The sequence below is a fragment of the Lissotriton helveticus genome, chromosome 12 (genome assembly GCF_964261635.1).
Source record: "Lissotriton helveticus chromosome 12, aLisHel1.1, whole genome shotgun sequence".
Taxonomy (NCBI): Eukaryota; Metazoa; Chordata; class Amphibia; order Caudata; family Salamandridae; genus Lissotriton; species Lissotriton helveticus.
In genome coordinates, this window is record NC_136073.1 from 454,261,731 (window position 1) to 454,288,483 (window position 26,753).

At 46.7% G+C, this 26,753-nt stretch overlaps 1 protein-coding gene across 5 annotated transcripts in view; it reads left to right on the plus strand.

The window, feature by feature from the left end:
• Window positions 1-26,753, plus strand: part of DNAAF1 (dynein axonemal assembly factor 1) — a 504,693-nt gene that overhangs the window by 118,784 nt on the left and 359,156 nt on the right. For 4 of the 5 annotated variants that reach the window (XM_078669123.1, XM_078669125.1, XM_078669124.1 and 1 more), the window contains 7 exons: window positions 798-947; window positions 1,833-1,982; window positions 2,864-3,013; window positions 3,910-4,059; window positions 5,122-5,271; window positions 13,116-13,220; window positions 14,414-14,563. In XM_078669123.1, coding sequence (XP_078525249.1) covers window positions 798-947; window positions 1,833-1,982; window positions 2,864-3,013; window positions 3,910-4,059; window positions 5,122-5,271; window positions 13,116-13,220; window positions 14,414-14,563 — 1,005 coding nt within the window. The remainder of the gene's footprint in view (window positions 1-797; window positions 948-1,832; window positions 1,983-2,863; window positions 3,014-3,909; window positions 4,060-5,121; window positions 5,272-13,115; window positions 13,221-14,413; window positions 14,564-26,753) is intronic. The other variant, XM_078669127.1, reaches the window with a different exon arrangement.

The following is a 26,753-nucleotide window of genomic DNA, read 5'->3' on the forward strand; positions in this document are numbered from 1 at the left end:
TTTTTAAATCTCAATTGTGAGAAATGTGAAGGAAAATATCTCAAAATACTACTGACATTACTCTTCGATGCGTGTTGCTTTTGTTATGGAGAAAGTGATAAATCACCTGCTCATATGTTGTCATTGTATACGTAACGCTTCTTGCATCCAGGGCTCTGTGGGCTATTCTTATCTGCAATATGGTTTTTCCCCCTACAAACCTAAACAAACCCATAGGATGTTCATTGTTGAACTGCCTCCTTCTCCCTCAAAATGAGTAAAAAACTGAGGCTGGCACCAGTCATTTTCGTATTTGGCCCCTAAGCAATGGGGGGTTCGGCGGGAGCACCTTCATTCTACTGACAATGACTTGCTGTGCTGGAAATCATTAAACACCTGGCTATTTTTCTACCAACCCACATAATCCTTCTAGATTTTGTCTTGTTTTCACTCTTGCTGCTCCGAGTTTTGTCTCCTGAACCCGACACTGAGATACCCTTATGGGTGACTGCAGGCTTTACAGATATTCTGGTATAGTATGATAGTCGCATGTCAGGAGAATTCCAGAAAGGTATCTTATAATTTACTTGCATTCCAAAGCTCAAAGGAAGGAAATGTCACCGCACCATATTGAACCTCCTTAGATTAATATTGTTTCTGATAGGAAGATAGTAAAAATGTATATTTTTATCAGAAGTAAATAATCGTTAAGACTTCCACAATGGTATGGTAGCTAGAAAGTGTATCCTGGATGTGTTTAAGGGCATACCTTTTAATGAGTCTTCACATTAATGGAGATGTACCATTGGGCTTTACAGAACCAAAAAAGAATCTAGAACACGCAGAACAAAGAATGTCAAAGCAACCCATGGAGGGTGTATCATTGAACAGTGAAAGAGAAACCGTAATCGAGATGGTGGACAATAAAGGCTCCTCAACAGAGAAAGAACTGGCTTCTGATAAAATGGGTAAAGGAAATGTGAAATAGATTGCAACAGCTCTTTTTATGTATGACCTTGACACTTTTCTTTATTTAAGTTTTTATAAAATATTGTTCAGATTGAATTGACCAATAATTCATGAAAATTCAGTCCTTATTATTGTTATCTAAAGTTATTAAGTTGCACCGAGCTTTTCCAGAAAGGCAATTGTGGGGTTCCCATAGACAACTACATCAGAGAGTTTATTGGCTGCAAGTAGTTTTCAAGACACTGGCAATTACAAAATGAATTATGTTTCCTGCACATAGGAGTAGCCAAATAACTACTTTTGAAAATCAATGTTTTCATCCTCTCAAGTCCAACTCCTGCTATTAGCTTACAATTCCATATGTGTCTATGTCTACAATTCAACAGTGCTAGCCTTTCTTTAATCCTCCTTCATTTCAGCTGTTTGTAAACTAATTATATTACCAAAGACCCTTTGTGGGTGAGTGGGCTTGCCTTAGAACAGGGCGCTTTTGAATTGGTTCCCTAGTAAGTCCTACTGAAGAAGCGACTTGTGGCTGTGACAAAAGTGTAAAAACCCTTATGCACTAATACAGTGTTCATCATCAGCTTTCCCATGTTACACAGAGTGCTGTGAAGCCATCTGAGATCATACTTTCAAACATTTTTAAATCTCAATTGGGAGAAATGTGAAGGAAAATATCTCAAAATACTACTGACATTACTCTTCGATGTGTGTTGCTTTTGTTATGGAGAAAGTGAAAATAATTATGTTTCCTAGAAGAAGTGATCATTAAGAGACTACGTTGATAGTTGTGTTGTGTAAAATAAATGTATATTAACGTATACATTCTGCCTTATAGAGGTTCATCACTTTCATAGATGTCTATCTTTTTTGTTTTACAGAACCAACAAATCACCCAGAACAAGTACAGGCCAGACTGACAGAAGAACACAAGGAAGAAGTGCCACTGAGTAATGAAGAAGAAACTGTGATGAAGATGGGGGCAAATGGGGGCTCTAGAGAAATGAATGAACAAACTACTGATACAATAGGTAGATGAGCTTCAGAGATCAACATTTTTAAAATTATTCTTGAAAATAGTCTAGTACAAAACATTTTTTTTACTTATATAAAAACGATTTAAGTTATTATACTCCTCGCATTTCCACAGACATTGACTGACTTCAGTAGCAGCAGGCTGGGTATTTCACAATCACATTTAGATCTCTCTTATATGGAATACAGAATTGTCCTGACCCATAAAGATAATTTACTTTTCCACACATTTCCTAGTATCACTCCCTTTTTTTTTCAAATCACTATAGGATGCTATGTAAGATTTTACAAATATACCGATCACACTACAAAACGGAAAAGTAATAGAGATGATCACTTAAAAACTGAGGCTGGCACCAGTCATTTTTCGTATCTGGCCCCTAAGCAATGGGGGGTTCTGCGGGAGAACCTTCATTCTACTGACAATGACTTGCTGTGCTGGAAATCATTAAACACCTGGCTATTTTTCTACCAACCCAAATAATCCTTCTAGATTTTGTCTTGTTTTCACTCTTGCTGCTCCCAGTTTTGTCTCCTGAACCCGACACTGAGATACCCTTATGGGTGACTGCAGGCTTTACAGATATTCTGGTATAGTATGATAGTCGCATGTCAGGAGAATACCAGAAAGGTATCTTAGAACTTACTTGCATTGCAAAGCTCAAAGGAAGGAAATGTCACCGCACCATATTGAACCTCCTTAGATTAATATTGTTTCTGATAGGAAGAAAGTAAAAATATATTTTTTTATCAGAAGTAAATAACCGTTAAACTTCCACAAAGGTATGGTAGCTAGAAAGTGTATCCTGGATGTATTTAAGGGCATACCTTTTAACGAGTCTTCACATTAATGGAGATGTACCATTGGGCTTTACAGAACCAAAAAAGAATCTAGAACATGCAGAACAAAGAATGTCAGAGCAACTCATGGAGGATGTATCACTGAACAGTGAAAGAGAAACCGTAATCGAGATGGTGGAAAATAAAGGCTCCTCAACAGAGAAAGAACTGGCTTCTGATAAAATGGGTAAAGGAAATGTGAAATAGATTGCAACAGCTCTTTTTATGTATGACCTTGACACTTTTCTTTATTTAAGTTTTTATTTTAAAATATGAAATATTGTTCAGATTGAATTGACCAATAATTCATGAAAATTCAGTCCTTATTATTGTCATCTAAAGTTATTAAGTTGCACCGAGCTTTACCAGAAAGGCAATTGTGGGGTTCCCATAAACAAGTACATCAGAGAGTTCTTTGGTTGCAAGTAGTTTTCAAGACACTGGCAATTACAAAATGAATTATGTTTCATGCACAAAGGAGTAGCTAAATAACTACTTTTGACAGTCAATGTTCTCATCCTCTCAAGTCCAACTCCTGCTATTTGCTTACAATTCCATATGTGTCTAGGTCTTCAATTCAACAGTGCTAGCCTTTCTTTAATCCTCCCTCATTTCAGCTGTTAGTAAACAAATTCTATTACTCAAGAACCTTTTGTGGGTGAGTGGGCTTGCCTTAGAACAGAGCGTGTTTGAATTGGTTCCTTAGTAAGTCCTACTGAAGAAGCGACTTGAGGCTGTGACAAAAGTATAAAAACCCTTATGCACTAATACAGTGTTAATCATCAGCTTTCCCATGTTACACAGTGTGCCGTGAAGCCATCTGAGATCATACTTTCAAACATTTTTAAGGCTCAATTGGGAGAAATGTGGAGGAAAATATCTCAAAATGCTACTGACATGCACTTGGATGTATGTTGCTTTTGTTATGGAGAAAGTGAAAATTAATTCATGCTCCTAGAACAAGTGATCATTAAGAGACTACGTTGATAGTTGTGCTCTATAAAATAAATGTTTATCAACATATGAATGCTGCTTTATAGAGGTTCATCACTTTCATAGATGTCTATCTTTTTTGTTTTACAGAATCAAAAAGCCACCCTGAACAAGTACAGATTAGACTGACAGAAGAACTCAAGCAAGAAGTGCCACTGAGTAATGAAGAAGAAACTGTGATAAAGTTGGTGGGAAATGGAGGCTCTCCTGAAATGAATGAACAAACTACTGATACAATAGGTAGAGGAGCTTCAGAGATCAGATTTTTGAAAATTATTCTTGAAAATAGACTAGTACAAAACATTATGCTTACATATATCAAAACGATTTAATTTATTATACTGATCACATTTCCACAGACATTGACTGACTATAGTAGCAGCATCCTGGGTATTTCTCAGTCACATTTAGATCTCTGTTATATGGAATACAGAATTGTCCTGACCCAAAAAGATAATTTGCATTTCCACACAGTTCCTAGTACCACTCCCTTCTTTTTTCAAATCACTATAGAATGCTATGTAAGATTTTACAAATAAACCGATCAGACTACAAAACGGAAAAGTAATACAGATGATCACTTATCCACCTGATTGTTTATGCGATAAATTACCTGCTCATATGTTGTCATTGTATATGTAACATCTCTTGCATCCAGGACTCTGTGGGTCATTCTTATCTGCAATCTGGCATTTTCCCCTATAAACCTAACAAACCCATAGGATCTGCATTGTTGAACTGCCTCCTTCTCCCTCAAAATGAGTACAAAACGACGGCTGGCACCACTCATTTTCGTATCTGGCCTCTAAGCAATGGGGGGTTCTGCTGGAGAACCTTCATTTTACCCACAATCACTTGCAGTGCTGGAAATCATTAAACACCTGGCTATTTGTCTACCAATCCAACTAATAATTCTAGATTTTGTCTTGTTTTCACTCTTGCTGCTCCCAGTTTTGTCTCCTGAACCCGACACTGAGATACCCTTATGGGTGACTGCAGGCGTTACAGATATTCTGGTATAGTATGATAGTCGCATGTCAGGAGAATACCCGAAAGCTATATTAGAACTTACTTGCATTCCAAAGTTCAAAGAAAGGAAATGTCCCCGCACCATATTGAACATCCTTAGATTAATATTGTTCCTGATAGGAAGGAAGTGAAAATATTTTTTTTATCAGAAGTAAATAATCATTAAGACTTCCACAAAGGTATGGTAGCTAGAAAGTGTATCCTGGATGTGTTTAAGGGCATACCTTTTAATGAGTCTTCACATTAATGGAGATGTACCATTGGGCTTTACAGAACCAAAAAAGAATCTAGAACACGCAGAACAAAGAACGTCAGAGCAACCCATGGAGGGTGTATCACTGAACAGTGAAAGAGAAACCGTAATCGAGATGGTGGACAATAAAGGCTCCTCAACAGAGAAAGAACTGGCTTCTGATAAAATGGGTAAAGGAAATATTAAATAGATTGCAACAGTTCTTTTTATGTATGACCTTGACATGTTTCATTATGTAAGTTTTATTTTAAAATATTAAAAATGTTTTTCAGACGGATATGAGCAATATATCATGAAAATTCAGTCCTTATTATTGTCATCTAAAGTTATTAATTGCATCAAGCTTTTCCAGAAAGGCATTTGTGGGGTTCCCATAGACAAGTACATCAGAGAGTTTATTGGTTGCAAGTAATTTTCAAGACACTGGCAATTACAAAATGAATTATGTTTCAATGCATAGGAATAGCTAAATAGCTACTTTTTCACAGACCTGTTCTCATCCTCTCAGGTCCAACTCCTGCTATTTGCTTACAATTCCATATGTGTCTATGTCTTCGGTTCGACAGTGCTAGCCTTTCTTTAATCCTCCCTCATTTCAGCTGTTTGTTAACTAATTCAATTACTCAAAAAGTCTTTATGGTGAGCAGGTTTACTTAGAAGAGAAGGGGTTTTAAATTGGTTCCATACTAAGTCCTACTGAAGAAGGGACTTGAGGCTGTGACAAAAGTATAAATACCTCATGCACTAATACAGCCTTCATCAGCTTTCCCATGTTACACTGTGTGCCGTGAAGCCATCTGACATCATACTTAAAGCTAATTGGGAGAAATGTGAGATAATTTCTCAAAATGCTACTGACATGCACTTGGAATACGTTGCTTTTGTTATCGAGAAAGTGAAAATTAATTTTTGGTCCTAGAACAAGTGATCATTAAGAGACTACGTTGGGGGCGTGGTTTCGGCGCCGACCGGGATGGCTGCGTGAGCGAGTTGCTCCGCGCCGAGTCCTGTTGCTTATCCTGAAATACTTGGCCCCGAAACCCCTGGCGGCTACAATCGAGCTTCGGAGGGGTCGCTGACCCAGAGAGGAGAATCTGACCCCCGTCAGGACCCTGGGCGACGTGAGAGGACGGACTTGGCGGCCTAGTCGGCTCGACCGGTGCACAGACGCAAGATGGCGGCGCCGACGGAACGAGAGCACTAGAGGCTGAGCAGTGAGGAGTGCCGGGTGCGCTGAAGGTGCCTGGGAGGCCTTGACAGGGCAGTGCACCGGGGAGAGGACCGTGAGAGCGGGTCCGGAGCGGCGGGGGAGGTCGGCGGTGGAGGACTGGTAGGAGCGGCGCCCCTCCCCCACCTGTTCCCCCGGACCCTGCCTGGTGGGCTGGGCCTTGCCTCGCGCTGCACCGGTGAAGGCGCTGCCGGCCTGTGAGGCCGACCCATTGCTGAGACTGCCACTGCTGGTGCTGGGCTGCCGGGATCGACGCGGCTTGGGGCTCCGCGTGCCTAGCTGGGGGCCGCTATGGAGTGGAGGAGAGCAGCGAGTTGGCGGAGTGCTGGGGGGGCGGCCGCCCACGGCGCTTGGGTGCCCTGAGGAGCGGACAGACTCGGAAGCGGCCGACGGATCGGTCACAGGAGGCAGGATCAACCCGATGGGGGACAGTGGTGCACCGGGTTGGTGAAACGGTACTTGGACGCCAACGAGCACTGGGGCCCACGAGCAAAAGTGCTGCTGGGGGAAGCGGGCTCAGTATGCCCGGGGATACGGACTTCTAATAAGATATCTGATGGCCTTTTCGGAGGGGCGCACTGGGCTTGCACCCCTGGACATTGCAGACTCTGGAGGCGCAATAAGTGTGTTAGTGGTGCAACGCGGAGCGCACATATGGAACGGCGGTGGGCGGCTACACGCAGAGGGAGGACTGCTAGCGCTGCGTGGCCGAGCTGGATCTAGGGCAAGAAGAGCTGCGCAAATCGATATATGCCATTGGGCGACACCAGTTGGGACCAGGGACGGAACAGTTGGAGGGATTGCCGCGGCCGGCCGTCGTCGGTGGAGGCTGCTCGAACGGAGTGTCTCTCACAATCAAGATGGCCGCGCTGGGAGCTGGCCTCGCTGCACCGCCTGGGCGGGGGGACGGGAAGTCCAAGACCACGGATGGGGATATCCCAGCGGAGTCCTCGCCACAAGAACAGAGGCTGAACCTCCGCCTTGACGCAATATTGGCTGCGATTACTGCCACGAAAGAAGAGCTGCACCAGGACATTGCGCAGGTGGCGACGGGGCTTGGCCTGCTGAGAGCGGACCACGCCAAGCTATCTGACCGAGTGAAAACGAACGAACAACTGATTCAGGAGCTGAAACCGGCGGTGGTCACTGCGGAACATAAACTCGACGACGTTATTGGCCGACTGGCGATCCTGGAGCGTCGAGCAGAGGACGTGGAAGGACGCAACCGGAGGAACAACGTGAGGGTGGTGGGGCTTCCAGAGAAAATTGAGAAAGGCGATGCGGTGTCCTATATGGGGGACTGGTTCCGAACAGTGGTGGCGCCAGAGGGCCTGTCCCCCTTCTTCTCTCTGGAAAGAGCGCACAGGGTGCCCGCCAGGCCACCCCTGGAAGGCCGACCGCCCCGACCGATGGTGGTCAAACTGCTGCACTATAAAGATCGGGATCTGCTGATCCAAAAGGCGAGATCTCAAGGGCCCTTCCAGGTGGACAATAGCAAGGTAACAATTTTTCCAGACTACACGCAGGAGGTGCAGCGGAGCAGAGCTTCTTTCTTGTCAGTGAAGAAAGAGCTGAGAGAGGAAGGGATCCAATACTCCTTGCTTTTTCCAGCCAAGTTGCGGGTAATCATTGATGATAGGACTCACTTTTTCCAAACACCCGACGAGGCATGGACCTGGCTGGAACTGTACCGTGCGGGGACGGATCGTGCACACAGACCTAATAGGGATCGGCAACAGCCAGTCAAGGTCAGGAAATCCCAGCGCATTCGCTCCCGGAATAAGCGCCAACGGGCTGAGCGAGAGGCGCAAATGCTGGCTGACAGGAAGAGTGCGTTGGCGGCCACGGCGAGCATCACGGGATCGCAACAGGAGGACGCTTCCAGAGGCTCGGCTTCGGAAGAGGAAGGGGAGAAGACCGGAGACGACGACTCGGAGGTGGGGGGAGCGCAGGGACCAGAGGTCACCCCACAGACGTCGGATGTCATATTTAACGAGTGAGGCTCGAGGCCACTGAACAATTCTGGGATGCCTGACGGTGCGGACACTCCAAACTTCTAATGGACTGCCAGGTATGGGGCTGCGTTAGCAGTGTGGGACTACATGCGCGGGGTGATGGCTCTGCCGTCCTGGTTTGGGGCTCGATAGCCCTTTTCAGACCCTTAAGGTCTTCTGTGGTGACGACCACAGGTTAGCGTGATGTGTTGGGTGTTTAAGGTTTGGAACGGGGCTGAAGCTGGGTTATTAGGCCCTGTCCTGGGGAGGGGGTTACTGGGAGTTTGGGGACCTGTTTTGAAGGGGCTGTACAATTGCTGCAATGCGGGAAACATTTATTGGCTTGCGCCACTGAAAGGATTGATGCTTTATGGGGACGTTACCTAACCTGAAATATGTCACATGGAATGTCCGTGGTATTCGAACAATGGTGAAGCGCCACAAGGTACATGCCTACTTGGTGAGGCGGGGCGTTCAGATTGCAATGCTTTAGGAGACTCACCTGACACAGAAGGAGTGCGGGGCTTTACAGAAGAGGTGGCGAGGTCAGGTGTTTGGCACGACATACTCGGCATTCGCCAGAGGGGTGTTGATATGGATACGAGCGGGCACGCCATTTCAAGTTACGAGTCAGAGAATAGATCCAGAGGGTCGATATGTGGTAGTTGAGGGACGGCTGTATGGTAGGGAGGTAGTGCTGTGCAACGTCTATGCCCCCAACACTGATCAAGCTCATTTCTTTGAGGATTTATCGCGCTCACTGGCGTATTATTTGGCAGGCCCTGTATTACTAGCGGGGGATTTTAACTCCATCTCTGATGTGCTGTTAGACAGATCGCACCCACCTCTAGTGGACTCCCCAGTGCGCCGACTAGCAACTCATAGGCGGGAATGGCAGGAAAGGTGGGGCTTGGTGGATGTATGGAGGGCGCAACACCCCGAGACCAGGGATTACTCTTACTTCTCCGCGCTGCACGACCTCCATGTTAGACTAGATTCGGTGCTATGCAGCAATTCACTGGCGAATGTAGTGACTCACTCTGAGTATTTGTCTAGGACCATTTCGGACCACAATCCCCTGTTGCTCTCTATGCAATGGCAGCTGGTGAGATCGGCTGTTCCTTCATGGCGACTTCGTCCGGATACGCTGGAAGATCCGGCGTTCAGCGACATGGTCTGCCAGGGCATAGACAGCTATTTTACAGATAATGCTGGTTCAGCGGCGACTAGAGCGACTGAATGGGATGCAATGAAAGTGGTGGTGAGAGGGGTGTGTATGGGACGGTTTCTGACCGTGAGAGGGACGGTGCTGAATGACCTTGCGAAAGCGGAGGAAGTACTGAGAGGCTTGGAACGGCGAAGACCTGAGAGGCCGGAGTTGCAGGAACGATTGTTGCAAGCTAAAGAGACGGTGGCGACTGAGACGGAAAGATTGCGGTGTTATGACTATAAATTGTATGCTATAAGGGTGCATGAGGAGCGGGATAAAGTGGGTACGCTCCTTGCCAAGCTGGCTGATCCAGACCCTAGAGGGTGCCCAATCATGAGTGTACGACGCGAGGACGGGGAAGTGATCTATTCGCAGTCAGCGGTCCTGGGGCGCTTCCAGTCCTACTATACGGGACTGTATGCAAGCCACCTAGAGGCAGAGGCTACGGAGATAGGTGAATACTTAGATCGGATCCCCTTGCCGTCAATGGATGTGGAGGATGCCCGGGACCTGGGGGGCCCCATCACCCTGGGAGAGATAAGAGGGGCAATTAAACACATGGCACGGAACAAAACGCCAGGGGTGGATGGGCTGCCGATTGAGTTCTACGCTAAATTTATGGATATCTTGGCGCCCAGGCTGCAGATTGTGTACGCGGAGGCAAAACAAATGGGGCGGTTGCCTGACTCGATGAGGGAGGCGCTGGTAGTACCGCTGCTGAAGCCGGGCAGGGATGCGTTGGATGTATCCTCTTACCGTCCATTGTCTATGTTAACTGTAGATTACAAGATCTTGAGTCGTATCCTGGCTACCAGGCTCCTACCGCAGATGACCTCCTTAGTACATAGGGATCAAGCGGGATTCATCCCGACCAGGAGCACCTCGATGAATATCCGTCGATTGATCAGGGTCATTGATGATGCCGCTACAGCGGAGCAGGACCCGGTGGTATTGACAGTTGATATCGAAAAGGCGTTTGACAGCTTAGAATGGGATTACCTGGATGGAGTGCTGATGAAGTTCGGAGTTGGGGAAGGGTTTCGGAGTTGGACGAGAGTGCTTTATTCCTCAGCTAAGGCGCGGGTGCGGCTGGGACCCATGGTCTCTCCGGCTTATCCGGTTTGTAGGGGCACGAGGCAGGGCTGCTCGCTGTCCCCTCTGCTCTTTGCTTTAGCAATGGAGCCGCTGGCGGCGCAGGCAAGATCGGGCACCGTCTATGACGGGATTGCACAGGGACCTGAATCGCACTATATATCGTTATATGCCGACGACCTGTTACTGTACCTGGCGGATCCCGGGAGGGCATTGGAAGGCGCGGTGGACATGCTGGGCAGGTTCGGGAGGCTGTCAGGCCTCAGGGTGAATTGGACCAAGACCTGTGTATTTCCGTTGCGGAAGACCACGCACTGCCCACAGCTCACAAGACCGGTGGTGTGGGAACCCTCTTGTTTTGTTTATCTAGGAGTGCGCATCTACCATGACGCAGCGGACCTCCTTGAGGGGAATGTGGAGCGCTGTATCCGGGCGCTGAAGGGCTGTATGGATTTCTGGGCCTCTCTCCCACTGTCCGTGTTGGGTCGGGTAGCACTGTTGAAAATGGTGGCACTCCCGCGGCTACTCTATTATTTTAGAACGTTGCCGGTATGGATCCCGCAGAGACTCTTTAGGGAGTTGAAGACGTTGGTGACCGGCTTTCTCTGGGGCCAGGGACGCCGAAGGGTAGCACTGACTACCTTGACGAGACCCAAGTGCGAGGGGGGGATAGCCGTCCCCGACTTTGAATTATATTATCTAGCGGCGCAGCTCCAGGTCCTGACGCAGAATGTAGCCAGAGAGTTCAGGGGACCAGATAGCGACCGAGGGATCGGCATTCAGAGACATGTCTTGTCGTCTATCGTGATGCAACAGAAACTGGATGGTAGAGATCTTACGTTAGAGGAAAGGACGCTTAGATTGTGTTGGAATAGGAACCTGAAAAGAGCTAGGAAGCATCGGCCGTATGCGCCGGAGATACCGCTGGGAATGCTGACTGCCCTCCCACATGGGGGCGATTGGTCCCAATTATTGACGTGGGAAGAATTGGGCTTGCAGATGGTGGGAGACCTCTATATGGACGGGCAGCTGGTCCCGTACAGGACTTTACAGGAACAATTCGGCCTACCAAGTGGAACCTTCTTGCTGCATGCGGCGGTCATGACAGCGATGCAGCGGCATTGGGGGGGAGGACTGGTGGAGCCGGAGGTGACGATGGCATGCCAATATGTGGTGATGGCCGCGGGCACCATCAAGGCTGTGACTTGCCTCCACACCAGAATGCTAAATGAGGGACTAGTGCCTTTGGTAGAGCTGAAATCGCGATGGGAGGCCAGCATAGGTAAGCAAATCCCGGACACCATATGGGGCCAAGTGTTGCATAGGACCTGGAAAGGGACGAGGAATGCACGGTTTCAGCAGGTGCATTTTTTCATTGTACATCGGGCGTATTTGACCCCGGAGAGGTTACGTCGACACTTCCGGGTGCTTGATGCCATGTGCCTGAGATGTTTGGAGCCAGAGGTAGATCTGGACCACATGCTGTGGGGTTGCCCGAAGTTAGGGGACTACTGGCCGGAAGTGGGAGAACTCCTGAACGCTGTCACGGATAGAGAGGTGGACTTTGATATGGCTGCATGTCTGCTCCTCTGGTTCCCGCACACCAAGAAGACTAAAGTGACGAGCAAATTCATTGATTTGGGATTAATACTGGCACAGCGTGAAATCACTTGGCATTGGAAATCTAAGGAGGGCCCGTCTGTGCGGAGATGGAGGAATAAACTGTTGAAGTGGTCGGGATGTGAGAGTGTGATTAGGATGCGTCAGGCGACTAGAACTGGTAACGAGAAAAATCTGGAACTGGCGCGGTCCTGGGAGCTGGTAGTCCAGGCTTTAAGGGACTATATAACTGAAGGCGCGGAGGAAGATCAGGAATAGGAAGGGATTCCATGGGGACTGTATGATTGTCTGGACTTCCTGATGGATGACATACCTCAGAGCAGGGAGGGGTTTTTGGGACCCGCATTAGCAGCAGTTGGTGGGGGGGAGGGACGGGGGGGAGTTAGAGGAGGGGGTGGTTTGCCGCAATGAGGCAGCTTCCCGGAACCAGGTGGCCCTGGAAGGTCGTAGTAGGGATTTGCGAGGAGCGACAGTGGTGCGGCCTAGGGCTGGGTGGAGTGAGGGGAGGGTTGGTTGTTATGGGGTAAAAGCGGATACGATACGATATAACTGACCTATGACCCGGACAGGGCAAGCACAGAGGCACCTCCAGCGAACTGGTTCATTGAAGCGCCGCCCAGCCTCCGGGATGTGGGCTAAATGGCTGTGTATTGAATTTCCATCATACTGAATGTTGGGGGCCGTCAGTGTATAGGTTGGCCTATTGAATGGTTTTACTTCTGATTCTGCAATAAAAATATATTTAAAAAAAAAATCATTAAGAGACTACGTTGATAATTGTGTTATGTAAAATAAATGTATATACACATATTAATGCTGCCTTATAGAGTTTCATCACGTTCATAGATGTCTATCTTTTTTGTTTTACAGAACCAAAAAGTCACCCAGAACAAGTACAGGCCAGACTGACAGAAGAACTCAAGCAAGAAGTGCCACTGAGTAATGAAGAAGATAAGATGACTACTGATAAAATAGGTAGAGGAGCTTCAGAGATCAGATTTTTCAATTATTCTTTAAAATAGACTAGCGCAAAACATTATTTTTAAATATATATAAACGATTTAAGTTATTATACTCATCATATTTCCATGTAAATTGACTGACTAAAGTAGCAGTATTTTACAATCACATTTAGATCTCTGTTATATGGAATACAGAAGTGTCCTGGCCCATGAAGATAATTGACATTTCCACACATTTACCAGTGTCACTGCCTTCTTTTTTCCCATCACTACAGGATGATGTGTAAGATTTTACAAATATTCAGATCACACTAAAAAACGGAAAGGTAATAGGGATGATCACTTATCCACCCGATTGTATATGCGATAAATCACCTATTCATATGTTGCCAATGTCTACGTAATGTCTCCTGCATCCAGGACTCTTTGGGCCATTCTTAGCTGCAATCATTAAACACCTGGTTATTTTTCTACCAACCCAACTAATCCTTCTAGATTTTGTCTTGTTTTCATTCTAGCTGCTCCCAGTCTTGCCTTGTGATCCTGGCAGTAAGATAGATACCCTTATGGGTGATTGCACGCTTTACAAATATAGTATGATATTCACATGTCACATATCAAGGGGATACCAGAAAGCTATCTTAGAACTTACTTGCATTCTAAAGCTCAAAGTAAGGACATTTCACTGCACCATAATGAACTGCCTTAGATTAATATTGTTTCTGATAGGTAGGAAGTGAAAATATGTTTTTTACCTGAAGCAAATAATCATTAAGACTTCCACAAAGGTATGTTAGTTAGAAGTGTATCCTGGATGTGTTTTAGGAAAACACACAAGATGATGGACGGAATGTTGCACAATGGCAAAACATTCACCCTCAGTCACAGATCTGGGTTAAATCCATCGTTATTTTGCTCACCAAGCCACCCCAGTTCAGACATGGCCATATGCAAATCAGTCTTGACCCTGTGCCTCATGGGAACAGTCCAGCCCGAACTGCCAAGCCATGTCTTCGCTGGACCGGAATCAAGCATCCTAGGACCGGTTTCAGGCTATCAGCCGTCTTCAGCCAGGATAGCTTGACTCCAGTGGCTTAGTGAGCACGGGACCCACGTCTGGGCATACCCTTCCCACATAGGGTGTTTAAGGAAAAGCCTTTTAATGAGTCCTTACATTAATTGAGATATACCATTTGTGCTTTGCAGAACCAAAAATGAATCTTGAACACGCAGAACCAAGAATGTCAGAGCAACCCATGGAGGATGTATCACTGCACAGTGAAAGCGAAACCATAATGGAGCTGGTGGAAAATAGAGGCTCCCCAGCAGAGAAAGAGCAGTCTTCTCATAAAATGGGTAAAGTAAATATGAAACAGATTACAGGAGTTATTTTTTATGTGTGGTCTTGACATGTTTCATTAATAAAGTTTTGAATTTTAATGCATGAAATGTTTTTCAGATAGAACAGACCAATATATCATGAAAAATCATGCCTTATTGCCATCTAAATGTATTAAATTGTATCGAGCATATCCAGAAAGACAGTTGTGGGGTTCCTACAGACAAGTACAGCAGAGAGTTTATTTGTTGCAAGTAGTATTCATGATACTGGCAATTACAAAAGTAATTATGTTTCATCCACATAGAAATAGCTAAATAGCTGCGTTTTCACAGCCATTGTTCTTATCCTCTCAGGTCCAACTCCTGATATTTACGTACAATTTCATATGTGTCTATTTCTACAATGGTGCTAGCGTTTCTTTAAACACTCCCTCATCTCAGCTGAATGTTAACTGATTAAATTGCTCAAGAACTCTTTATGGGTAAGCAGGTTTAAATGAGAAGAGATGTTTTTTTAAATTGGTTCCATAGTAAGTCCTATTACAAAATGGAATTTGAGGGCACTAATCATTGCTCTGCTGTAACAAAATTATGCCCTAATAAAGTTCATCATCAGCTTTCCCACGTTACACAGTGTGCTGTTAAGCCATCTGAGATCATAATTCCAAGCATTTTAAAGCTCATTTGGGAGAAACGTGGAGAAAAATTTCTCAAAATACAACTGACATGCCATTGGATGTTTGTTGCTTTTGTTATGGAGAAAGTGAAAAATTATTTTTATTTATTTTATTTGTTTTTTTCCTTTTCAGTCCTCATTCACCAATATGTAAGTTTGTCTTTACGAGGTAAGGGATCGAAAGTGGTCCCGACAGGAGAAGGGATCATCAGCATAAGATTTTCCAGCCCTGTCAATGGTCCTCCTAAAGCCATTCTCAAGACAACCAGGTGTGCAGAAGGGAAAGTAGCAGCCTGAGATTACCCCCTCCAACCTGCCATGGTATTACTTATTACATAATCATTGGACCTTTGGGTTTGTGGTAACTAAATAGTTTCTTCGGCCCACTCCTCCCAAGCATCCCAAAATCTAGCTTTTTTTTGTAAACGACATCTGCGATCCAGGCTGTTGACTCTTTTAACAGAGTTAATCCAGTCCAGGAGTACTGGGGGCAAGGAGGAAACCCCTTTTAAACAATTCTCTCTTCTTCCAATTAAGATTAGAACAAATAATAATTGTACAGGCTGTTTTGTAAATTTAACTTGTGGCCGCTCCCCTGGCTGGATACCAAAAAAAACTAAAGCAAGACTTAGATCGATCAACTTTCCTAAAATTTCAGAAATCAACTTATTAAATGTCATCCCAGAAGACCTGGATCTGAGGACACTGCCAAAACATATGTGTATCATCAGCATTCGCCGCGGCACATTTTAGGCAACATTTGGTTCCTTCAGCTCTAGGTTTTGATAGCCTTTGACTGGTTCAGTATGCTCTGTGGACTATAAACAAATGATTTATTCTTAATGGAGTGGCTTTGACAACTGACTGACAACTGACCATAAAGTGAGCATCGATACTTGCCGTAAGTGTGTGATGTCAGACGATGGCAGGTCACGCCCCCAGGACTCCTCCAAAGATGATGGCGACAAATCCCCCTCTTCCAGAGTCCAGTACCACCAAGAGACCACCTTACACTGATGAAGAGGCCCCAAACGTTTATTTTTGCATTCTTCATTACCTTCCCCGTCTTTACCTAGACCATGTGCTCAGCTCGATAGTTGATAAAACTTAAACCTAGACACTTTTTGGTTCATGATAGTGTCCAGGAGCTCCCAGGAGACTAATTTGTTGTCCGACAATAACTGTCCCCATTTACGTATTCCTTCTTCCAGCAGAGGGATAGCCAGTTTATCCTGTAGACAATTTGGGGCCCCTGGGGAATTCCAGATCAGAGCATCAGGACTGCAGTATGGGATCTTCAAAGTTCTTTTGATCTGGTACCAAAGCTCACTAGCTGCTCTAAAAGTCTGTAGTTTGACTTTCTTACATTTTTGGATTGCAGCATTAAAAAAGGAACCCTCACCACCAAAAGGTAAATTTTTTATCATGGCTAGAAGGCATGAGGAAAAATAAGCTGAATTGCCAAAACGAGATCTGATGTTTTTTAACTGAAAGGCCCAACAGTAGAAGCGGAAATCCGACCTAGTGATGCCGCCTTCTAATTTCGACCTTCTTAGTTTGTTCAAGGTGATCCTCACTCCTTTACAGGACCAAATAAAATTTGAACTATCTCCTTGTACAGATTGTAAAGCTTCGGAATTAAACATCAGCAGGATCACATCAAAGATAAATGTACATTTTGGGAGGATTGACATCTTCACCAAGTTTGAACAACCTATAATTGAGAGTGGTAGGCACCCCCAGAGCCTTAGCAGAGCCTTAGCCTCTTTCATTTTTTTTATCAAGGTTTACCTGGGCCAACTTAGTAAGGTCTTGGGTTAACCCTATATTTTGAACAGCTCACGCCCTTCACTTTGGAGGTAATCTGTAGCTCCTTGATGACAGCCAAATCCGGTTCCCCTCAGGACATCTGTCCACCCAAATAGCTCTATTGGCCAACTATCTCACCCCAACGGTCCTAGAACTCTTTAACTGTTTGGTGAAATCTGGCTCCATCCCATCTGAGTGGAAGACGAGATGTGTTCGTCCGATCCTAAAAAACCCTCCCCGGACCAAAATTCGGGCCAATTACTGGCCCATATGCTTGCTCTCTCTACTGGGCAAATTACGTTAAAAACCTAATTAACAAACAACTAGTTACCTACCTTGAAACCAATCACATCATAGAGTCCTCCCAATCTGGTTTTTGACTTTGCTATAGCAAGGAAACGGCACTCCTGGCTGTGACTGATTCCCTGTGCAGTGGGCTGGACTCAGGTAACTCAGTAATGCATGTTACATCTCTCAGCAGCCTTTGACACAGTCTCTTATAATAGGCTGCTGGATAGGCTGCGAGAGATCAGCATTCAGGGCCTTGCATTAAAATAGCTCCAGCATTTCTTGGAACAGAGACATCAATCTGTCATCTTGGGCCCATATTCTTCCCCTAAGACTATCCTGGACAAGAGTGTCCCGTAGGGTTCCTGCCTGAGCCCCACTCTGTTTAATATCTTTATGGCTCCCCTTGCCAGGATTGCCAAGTGTTTCAGCTTCAAAATAATCTCATATGCGGATGACACCCAGCTGTTGTTTACTTTCGACCAGGACTCGATAGCAGTCAAAAACCGTTTCACCCTGGGCATGTAGCCATCTCGGAGTGGATGAACAGAAATGATCTCCAGTGAACACAGACAAGACGGAGATTATGCTGTTTGGGAAAGCAGCTTCTATTTGGGCAAACGATTGGTGGCCTCAACAACTGGGCATCACTCCTATGCCCAAACAAGACGTAAAAAACCTGGGCATGAAATTTGACCAAGCTCTCACAATGAAAGAGCACATTTTGACAACCTCAGGAGTTTGCTTTTATAATATGCGCCTTCTGCGCAGAATATTCCCCTACCGCCCAACACCCGCCCATAAGACTTTAGTACAAGCCTTGGTAATAAGTTGATTGGACTAGGGCAACACCCTTTTTGTGGATGTCCATGAGACCTTAGTAGCCAAACTCCAGGTAGTCCAAAATATTGCTGCCAGGCTTGCTCTCAACCGCCCGTCAGCCACGTCCTCAGCACCGTTGCTGAGAGAACTGCACAGGCTTCCAATGAAGAAAAGGTCCTGTTTTAAGATCTGTTGCCTTACCTATAACACCCTAAAAGGATAAGGCCTGTTATATCTGCAACAAAAAATCGAAACTTACACCCCATGACTCTGCCTTAGATACTGTGACAAAGCCTTATAATGTGTATCTCACATTCATCTGACTCGTAGTGGAGAAAAGGCTTTTTCCTATCTTGCTCCCCACTACTGGAACAAGCTGCCACTTTATGTTCGTACATGCTCGAACTACTGCAAATCTACGAAACTTCTCAAATCCCACCTATTCTAATTTCATCGTTCTGCTCCGATCCCTGCTTCTGCACAACACCGAGATGCCCCTGAGTGAGTTGAGCGCTATAGTAAATATATTTAACATAACATAACATCTGTATCCCAACATATCTAATCTCTTGCTTTATTAAGGGATTATTTATTTGAGAATTTCAGGACATAATCTCGGTTTTCAGTGCATTAATTTGGCAACCAGAGACTTCCCCAAAATCGACCAACAGATGTTCTAGCACAGGAGCGGAGTCAGAGCAATCCCTTGTAAAAACCATCAGTTCATCGGCATAAAGTACCACTTTTTTCACCCTTCCATTCCACTCAAATGACAAAATGTTTTGATTCCACCTAATTTTACATGCTAGGGGTTCCATTAATAAATCAAAAAGCAAAGGGGAGAGGGGACACCCCTGTCTATCCCCATGCTTTATGGTAATTTATTTAATAAGGGACCCATTAACCAAGACATGGCAGAAGGAGTCTTATATATGGCACTGATAGCATTAGCAAACCTCTTGCCTAAGCTAAATTGATACATCATGTAGTGGATAAAAGGCCAGCTAACTCTATTAAAAGCTTTAGCCGTGTCAAAAGTGAAAACAGAAATGAGAATGTTGTTTACTGAAGCTATGTCAATTGCACCTATCAGTTTGTGTGTTAAGTCGTGAAGCTGACGGCCCTAAATGAAACCCTTTTGGTGGGCCTGAACCAAGGGGCCAATCACTGACTTTGCAAGAACCTGTGCATAGATTTTCTGATGGGTACCTCTGCCAGTGGGTTCCTCACCATGTGAATATCCCCCTGCGTCAGCAACATTCAGAAATTCTTTTTGTAGCTTTGCACCGATGTGGAAGACGTCAAAGAAGCACGGCATTGCGCGCGGCTCTGCTGACATCACTGGCTCCATAATAGGCCCACGTCGGCGTGATGACATCAGTTCCCTTTTTTCCGTGTCGTCGACGGTAACGGTTTTCGAGGGATCCTCTGTAGCGTTGATAGTAACTTTGTTACTATTGTGGTTTCTGTGTCTTTTCCAGTGTTTCTGTCTCCTGTCGTGATGCCGACTAAGAAGACTGGTTTAAAGCCGTGTGGTGAATGCGGGAAGATGATGTCTATCACGGACCCGCAAGATGACTGCATGTGGTGACTGAGTTCGGATCACGATGTCCAGGGTTGTCATTCCTGTAGGAAGATGAATGCAAAAGCCCTTCGTGAACGTGAGGCGAAGCTCCTGGTTGCCAAATTAAGAGGAAAAGCGGCCAAGAAGAGTTCGAGGTCGCAAGCGAGGCGGTCAAGGTCGAGGTATCGATCGAGATCAGCTTCGAAGTCGTCATCGGGACATGCTTCCAGATCAACGAAAAAGAAGCATAAGAAGAGGAAGCATGGTTCAAGGCACCATTCAGGAACAGAGTCGGATTCGAGAACGAAGTCGCCTGGTAGAAGGCATCGAAAGGATATTGTATCTCCTTCTCCAGTATGGGATCCGGAAGGTGAGGCCTCGCCTGTGGAGTTGCCGGAACATTTACCGGCTCTGGTGTCAAATCCCTCTCCGGCTCCGTCTGATCCTCCAGTTCAGGAGGAGGAAGAGGTTTCCGTTCCTCAGGGCTCGACAACTCTGGCTCACTATCCCGAGGAACAAGAAGAGTCGATTCCAGTGCAGCCTCCTCGAGAGCAGCCGGTGAGTTTGTATCCTCTTTTTCCGGGTCCAGGACAAGACCCTTCTCAGTTTTTAAATGCCAAGTATGGTGTTTATGCGAGAGCCATGTACCCCTCTGGAGCACCGGCTGGTCCCATGGGTCCGTTGGCATACAATTTGGATGTTCCCCAAGCTTATGCTCCGGCTCCGTTCTTGCCGCATATGCCGGCGCCGACACCGCCTTGGCATCTCTCGGCACCGCCGAGGTCTTCGACACCGATACCTTCGTCACCAGCTCCGGACCGACCTCGAGAACTTCGGCATGATCTTCCGACTCGGAGTTCGACGTCGGCTCCGGCTCTGTGTTCGACGCCGGCTCTGGCTCCGTGTTCGACGCTGGCTCTAGCTCCTTCGGAGTCGATTCCGGAACTGACGACGTCGCTCCGGAAGGGGAGGTCGAGGCGTGAAGCTCAGCGCCTTTTGGAGGAGCAGAGGTATAGAGAAGCTAAACTTGAAGAGGAGAGCTTCAAGAGTCGGAGGATTATTTTGATGATTTAAGGGAGGCAAGTGGACTGGAACTGTCCCCTGATTGGGATTTAGCCTCGGTATCGGATGCTCCTTCTAAAGATGTGGCTCCCTACCATGTGGTTATCAAGAAAGCAGCGGATCTACTGAATTTGACTCTGCCCACTGCGGGGTATAAATCAAATATTTTGACTGAAGTCCTACATTCTCCTTCATCTGTGGTTGAGCCTATGCTTCCTTTTAATGATGCCTTAACAGATCCTATCCTGGAGGTGTGGAGTAGACCTCTTATGGCTCCTGCGGTTTCTAAGGCTGTTGCAAGCCGTTATAGAGTGGCTCCTGGGGACCCAGACTTTTTGTCCTCTCATCCTTTACCAGAGAGTTTTGTGGTACAGACAGCCTGCTCTAAAAATCTGGGGGCTGCTTTTCCCCAGGTACCTGGTGATAAGGATTCAAAAAGACAGGATCAATCTGCAAAAAAAGTTTTTTCTTCAGCGAGTATGGCTCTCAAGTCTACGAATGCCACTTGCCTCCTGGGTCGTTATATCCATGCCTTGATGGATACTGTAAAGCAATTGACTCCTAAACTTCCTAGAGAGGACAGAAAAGATTTTAATGAGGTGCTTGCTGACCCTCAGGCTGCTGCTCGGCAGGTCATACAGAGCGGTATGGACACAGCAGATTCAGTGGCTAGGGTCATGGGATCTTCGAATGCCACCAGAAGAGCTGCCTGGTTGAAGACTTCCGAGTTCTCTGCAGATGTTCAGGCTGCTTTGATGGATTTGCCCGTTGATGGCTCAGGCCTTTTTGGTAAAAAGGCTGATGCTGCATTGGAGAGGTTCAAAGACAGCAGGGCAACAGCCAGGTCTTTGGGGTTGCAGACTAGAGGATCTGTGAGCAAAAGGCATATGGGCTTTGGAAGATCTTCTTTTCCTCCCTACAAGCAGTCACAGCAGCAGCAGCAACAGTAAAATCCGTTGTACAAATCCTACAGGGGCGGGCATCCTCCTCTTCCTCTTCCTCTACCCAACCCCCTCCTACAACAGCAGAGCAGCCCTAGATCCGCATTCCGGATCATGCGTGTCCTGTAGGGGGCCGGCTTACCTATTTTCTGCGGGATTGGGAATCGGTCACATCGGACCTTTGGGTTCTCAATCTCGTAGAGAATGGGTATGCTCTTCCCTTTTGGGAATTTCCCCCCAATTTACCCTCCTTGCCAAGGGTATTGTACGGAGGACCACCTTCTGCTCCTGCAGGAGGAAGTCCTGGCGTTGTTAAGAAAAGGTGCGATAGAGGTGGTTCCGGAGCAGGAAAGGGGTCAGGGATGCTACTCCCGGTATTTCCTGATCACCAAGACAGATGGCAGACTTCGTCCAATCCTGGATCTCAGGGTCTTGAACCTTTTTCTGAAGCAGGAGAAGTTCAAGATGCTCACCCTTGCACAGGTTCTTCAAGCCCTGCTGGAAGAAGACTGGATGGTGTCGAGAGACTTGCAGGATGCGTATTTTCACATCTCTATTCTGAAGTCGCACAGGAAGTATCTCCGTTTCACGGTGGGTTCGCAACACTACCAGTTTGCGGTCCTTCCGTTTGGTCCTACTACTGCACCTCAAGTCTTCACCAAGGTGATGGCTATGGTGGTTGCACATCTCAGAAGGCCAGGGATTCCAGTATTCCCTTATCTGGACGATTGGCTGATCAAAGCGGAATCTCCAGAGAAAGTGCTCCATCATCTGCAAGTCACAACTCAGTTGTTGTACAGGTTGGGTTTTTCAATAAATGTACCCAAATCTCACCTGGTGCCCTCCCAGCGCAACCTGTTCATAGGTGCTGTACTGGGCACAACTGTATGTCGTGCATTCCCTCCTCCTCAAAGGATTCTCAACATACAGGAAATGATTCCTCTATTTTACAATGGAGCGGTTGTTCCAGTCCTGAAGGTTCTTCGTCTGCTCGGTCTGGTGGCTTCCTGCATTCTGCTGGTCAACCATGCACGCTGGCACATGAGGGCACTCCAGTGGTTCCTCCGCAGGCAGTGGTATCAGCACAACGGAGATCTCAGGGAGTTGATCAGGATCTCCAGAGAAACTGCGGCAGATCTGTCTTGGTGGAGCGTGGAGGGCAATCTGTCTCAAGGAAAGCCCTTCCACCTACCACCATCGGTGGCCACGGTGATAACGGATGCATCCACTCTAGGGTGGGGTGCTCATCTGGGGATCTGGAGATCAAGGGTCTTTGGTCTCCAGAGGAAAGGTTGCTTCACATCAACCTTCTGGAGTTGCGGGCGATATGTCTGCCGCTCTAGGCCTTCCTCCCTTCCCTTCGCGGTCAGTCGGTTCAAGTCCTGACGGACAACACTACCGCGATGTGGTATGTCAACAAGCAGGGAGGAGTGAGGTCGTAGTCTCTCTGCAGAGAGGCTCTGCGTCTCTGGTCCTGGGTTCAGGACCATCATATTTGTCTGATGGCAAATCATCTGGCTGGAGTTCTAAACGTACGTGCAGACAATCTCAGCTGGCAGTTCTCAGCCGACCACGAGTGGAGGCTTCATCCAGAGGTAGTTCGTCACGTCTTTCGGGCGTGCGGGACCCCTCAGGTGGACTGTTCGCCACTCAGGAGAACGCTCACTGCCCGTTATTCTGCAGCCTCTAGTATCCGATGCAGGGAGCGTTGGGGGATGCATTTCAGTTGAGTTGGGACTCACGACTCCTTTACGCATTCCCTCCCATACCCTTGATTCCTCGGGTTCTAAGAAAGATACACCAAGACTGGGCCCAAGTGATATTGATCGCCCCGGATTGGCCAAGATGGGTGTGGTACACGGATCTTCTCCACCTCTCCTCATGCCCTCCGCTCCGTCTCCCTCTCAGGGCAGACCTCCTTTCTCAGATGGAGGGGCAGGTTCTACACCCCCTCCTCCAGTCCTTACACCTTCATGCCTGGAGATTGAAGGGGGCAACCTGAATTCCTTTTCTCTCCCACATGATGTGGTGGATGTCATTTTATCGGCCTGGCGTGACTCCACCAAGTCTATCTACTCTTATAGGTGGTCTAAATTTGTTTCTTGGTGTGGAGAGAAGTCCATCAATCCTTTGAGGGCTCGTTTATCTGACATACTTAAGTTTGCGCTTTCTTTGGCTCAGCAAGGGTTTGCTGCAGCTACAGTCAAAGGTTATCTTTCGGTTTTGTCGGCATTTCTCTGTTTGCCGGATCAGCCGTCTTTATTTAAATCTCCTGTGGTTTTGAGGTTTCTAAAAGGCCTTACAAATACATTTCCTCCTACAACCCTTTATTGTGCCTCAATGGGACTTGAACCTTGTACTTACTTTCCGGATGGGTTCTCCTTTAGAACCTTTACACAAGTGTTCCTTGAGACTGTTGTCTTTTAAAACGGTCTTCCTGATTGCAATTACCTCGGCAAGGAGGGTAAGTGAGCATCAAGCTCTTAGTTCAAAGCCCCCATTCTTGACCATTCAGGCTGAACGAATGGTACTCAGGACCAGGGCTGCTTTTCTGCCTAAGGTGGTTACTCCCTTCCATCCTGTTGGGGGCCGGCTTGCCTATTTTCTGCGGGATTGGGAATCGGTCACATCAGACCTTTGGGTTCTCAATCTCGTAGAGAATGGGTATGCTCTTCCCTTTTGGGAATTTCCCCCAAATTACCCTCCTTGCCAAGGGTATTGTACGGAGGACCACCTTCTGCTCCTGCAGGAGGAAGTCCTGGCGTTGTTAAGAAAAGGTGCGATAGAGGTGGTTCCGGAGCAGGAAAGGGGTCAGGGATGCTACTCCCGGTATTTCCTGATCCCCAAGACGGATGGCAGACTTCGTCCAATCCTGGATCTCAGAGTCTTGAACCTTTTTCTGAAGCAGGAGAAGTTCAAGATGCTCACCCTTGCACAGGTTCTTCAAGCCCTGCTGGAAGAAGACTGGATGGTGTCAATCGACTTGCAGGATGCGTATTTTCACATCCCTATCCTGAAGTCGCACAGGAAGTATCTCCGTTTCACAGTGGGTTCGCAACACTACCAGTTTACGGTCCTTCCGTTTGGTCCTACTACTGCACCTCGAGTCTTCACCAAGGTGATGGCTATGGTGGCTGCACATCTCAGAAGGTCAGGGATTCCAGTATTCCCTTATCTGGACGATTGGCTGATCAAAGCGGAATCTCCAGAGAAAGTGTTCCATCATCTGCAAGTCACAACTCAGTTGTTGTACAGGTTGGGTTTTCCAATAAATGTACCCAAATCTCACCTGGTGCCCTCCCAGCACAACCTGTTCATAGGTGCTGTACTGGGCACAACTGTATGTCGTGCATTCCCTCCTCCTCAAAGGATTCTCAACATACAGGAAATGATTCCTTTATTTTACAATGGAGCGGTCGTTCCAGTCCTGAAGGTTCTTCGTCTGCTCGGTCTGGTGGCTTCCTGCATTCTGCTGGTCAACCATGCACGCTGGCACATGAGGGCACTCCAGTGGTTCCTCCGCAGGCAGTGTTATCAGCACAACGGAGATCTCAGGGAGTCGATCAGGATCTCCAGAGAAACTGCGGCAGATCTGTCTTGGTGGAGCGTGGACGCCAATCTGTCGCAAGGAAAGCCCTTCCACCAACCACCATCGGTGGCCACGGTGATAACGGCAGTCCGTTACCCTTCCTACCTTCTATCCTCCCCCTCACCCTTCCAAGGAGGAGGAGAGACTTCACCGCTTGGACCCTACGAGGGTGGTGAGCTTCTACCTGGACAGAACCAGAGAGTTCAGAGTGGATGACCAGCTCTTTGTGGGTTTTGTTGGAGCAAGAAGAGGCAAGGCGGCGCACAATATCAAGATGGATTGTCTTGTGTATCAAGATATGCTACTCTCTGGCAGGTAAGAAACCTCCTGAAGGTTTGAGAGCTCACTCTACTAGAGCAAGGTCTGCTACATCTGCTTTGTCTAGGGGTGTAACTATAGAGGACATTTGTAGAGCGGCAACTTGAGCCTCCCTCCACACTTTCGCGAAGCATTACTGCTTGGATTCCAAAGTTAGGAAGGACGGCCACTTTGCACGTTCTGTCCTCCAGGATTTTCAGGTATAGGAGAGTGGACACCCTCCTCCGGGAGTGGGGACTGCTGTGGGACTCTATTCACAAGGTGAGGAATCCACTGGCAGATGTATCCATCAGTAGAACAAGTTACTTACCTTCGGTAATGCTTTTTCTGGTGGATACAGTATCTGCCTGTGGATTCCTCACATGCCCACCCGCCTCCCCGTTGTCTACTCTTCTATACCTAAGATTATGGCAATGTTTTAACGTATATGTATTATTTGCAGAAATATTGTGTTTTGCATATATTGTCTTCACACTGTGTGTGTATTTTGTAATGTGTACACTGTGTATATATATCTACTGTTGTCGGTCCATCCGTGTGCATCGAAGGCACGGAAAAAAGGGCAGAACTGATGTCATCACGCCGACGTGGGCCTATTATGGAGTCGGTGACGTCAGCGGAGTCGCGCGCGATGCCGTGCTTCTGTGACGTCGTGCACGTCGGCGCAAAGCTACACAAAGAATTTCCGAATGTTGCTGACGCAGGGGGATATTCACAAGGTGAGGAATCCACAGGCAGATGCTGCATCCACCAGAAAAAGCGTTACCGAAGGTAAGTAACTTGTTCTTATAATCGCAATTCAGCAAAGAGATTGGTCTATAGGACTCACACTTCTTAGGGTCCTTGTTTGGCTTCAGAATTAATGTCAATCAACAACAAGATCCCTATACCTGGGGCGATTATTACATTTCAAAGACATGAGTACACATCACTCAGGTTGTATTCTTAGTTTACATACCGAGGTAGACCCCTGCTATCTATCACAGTGCGGTATCACGCCTCTAATGTCTGATTGTCCCCACTCATTCTATTGTTCCAAAAAATTAAATACTACGGTCTCAATTCAAGAAGTGTCCAGCGTGATGTCCAACAAATGTCTGCCTTCTATACTGACAGTACATCTATCCACACTTCAC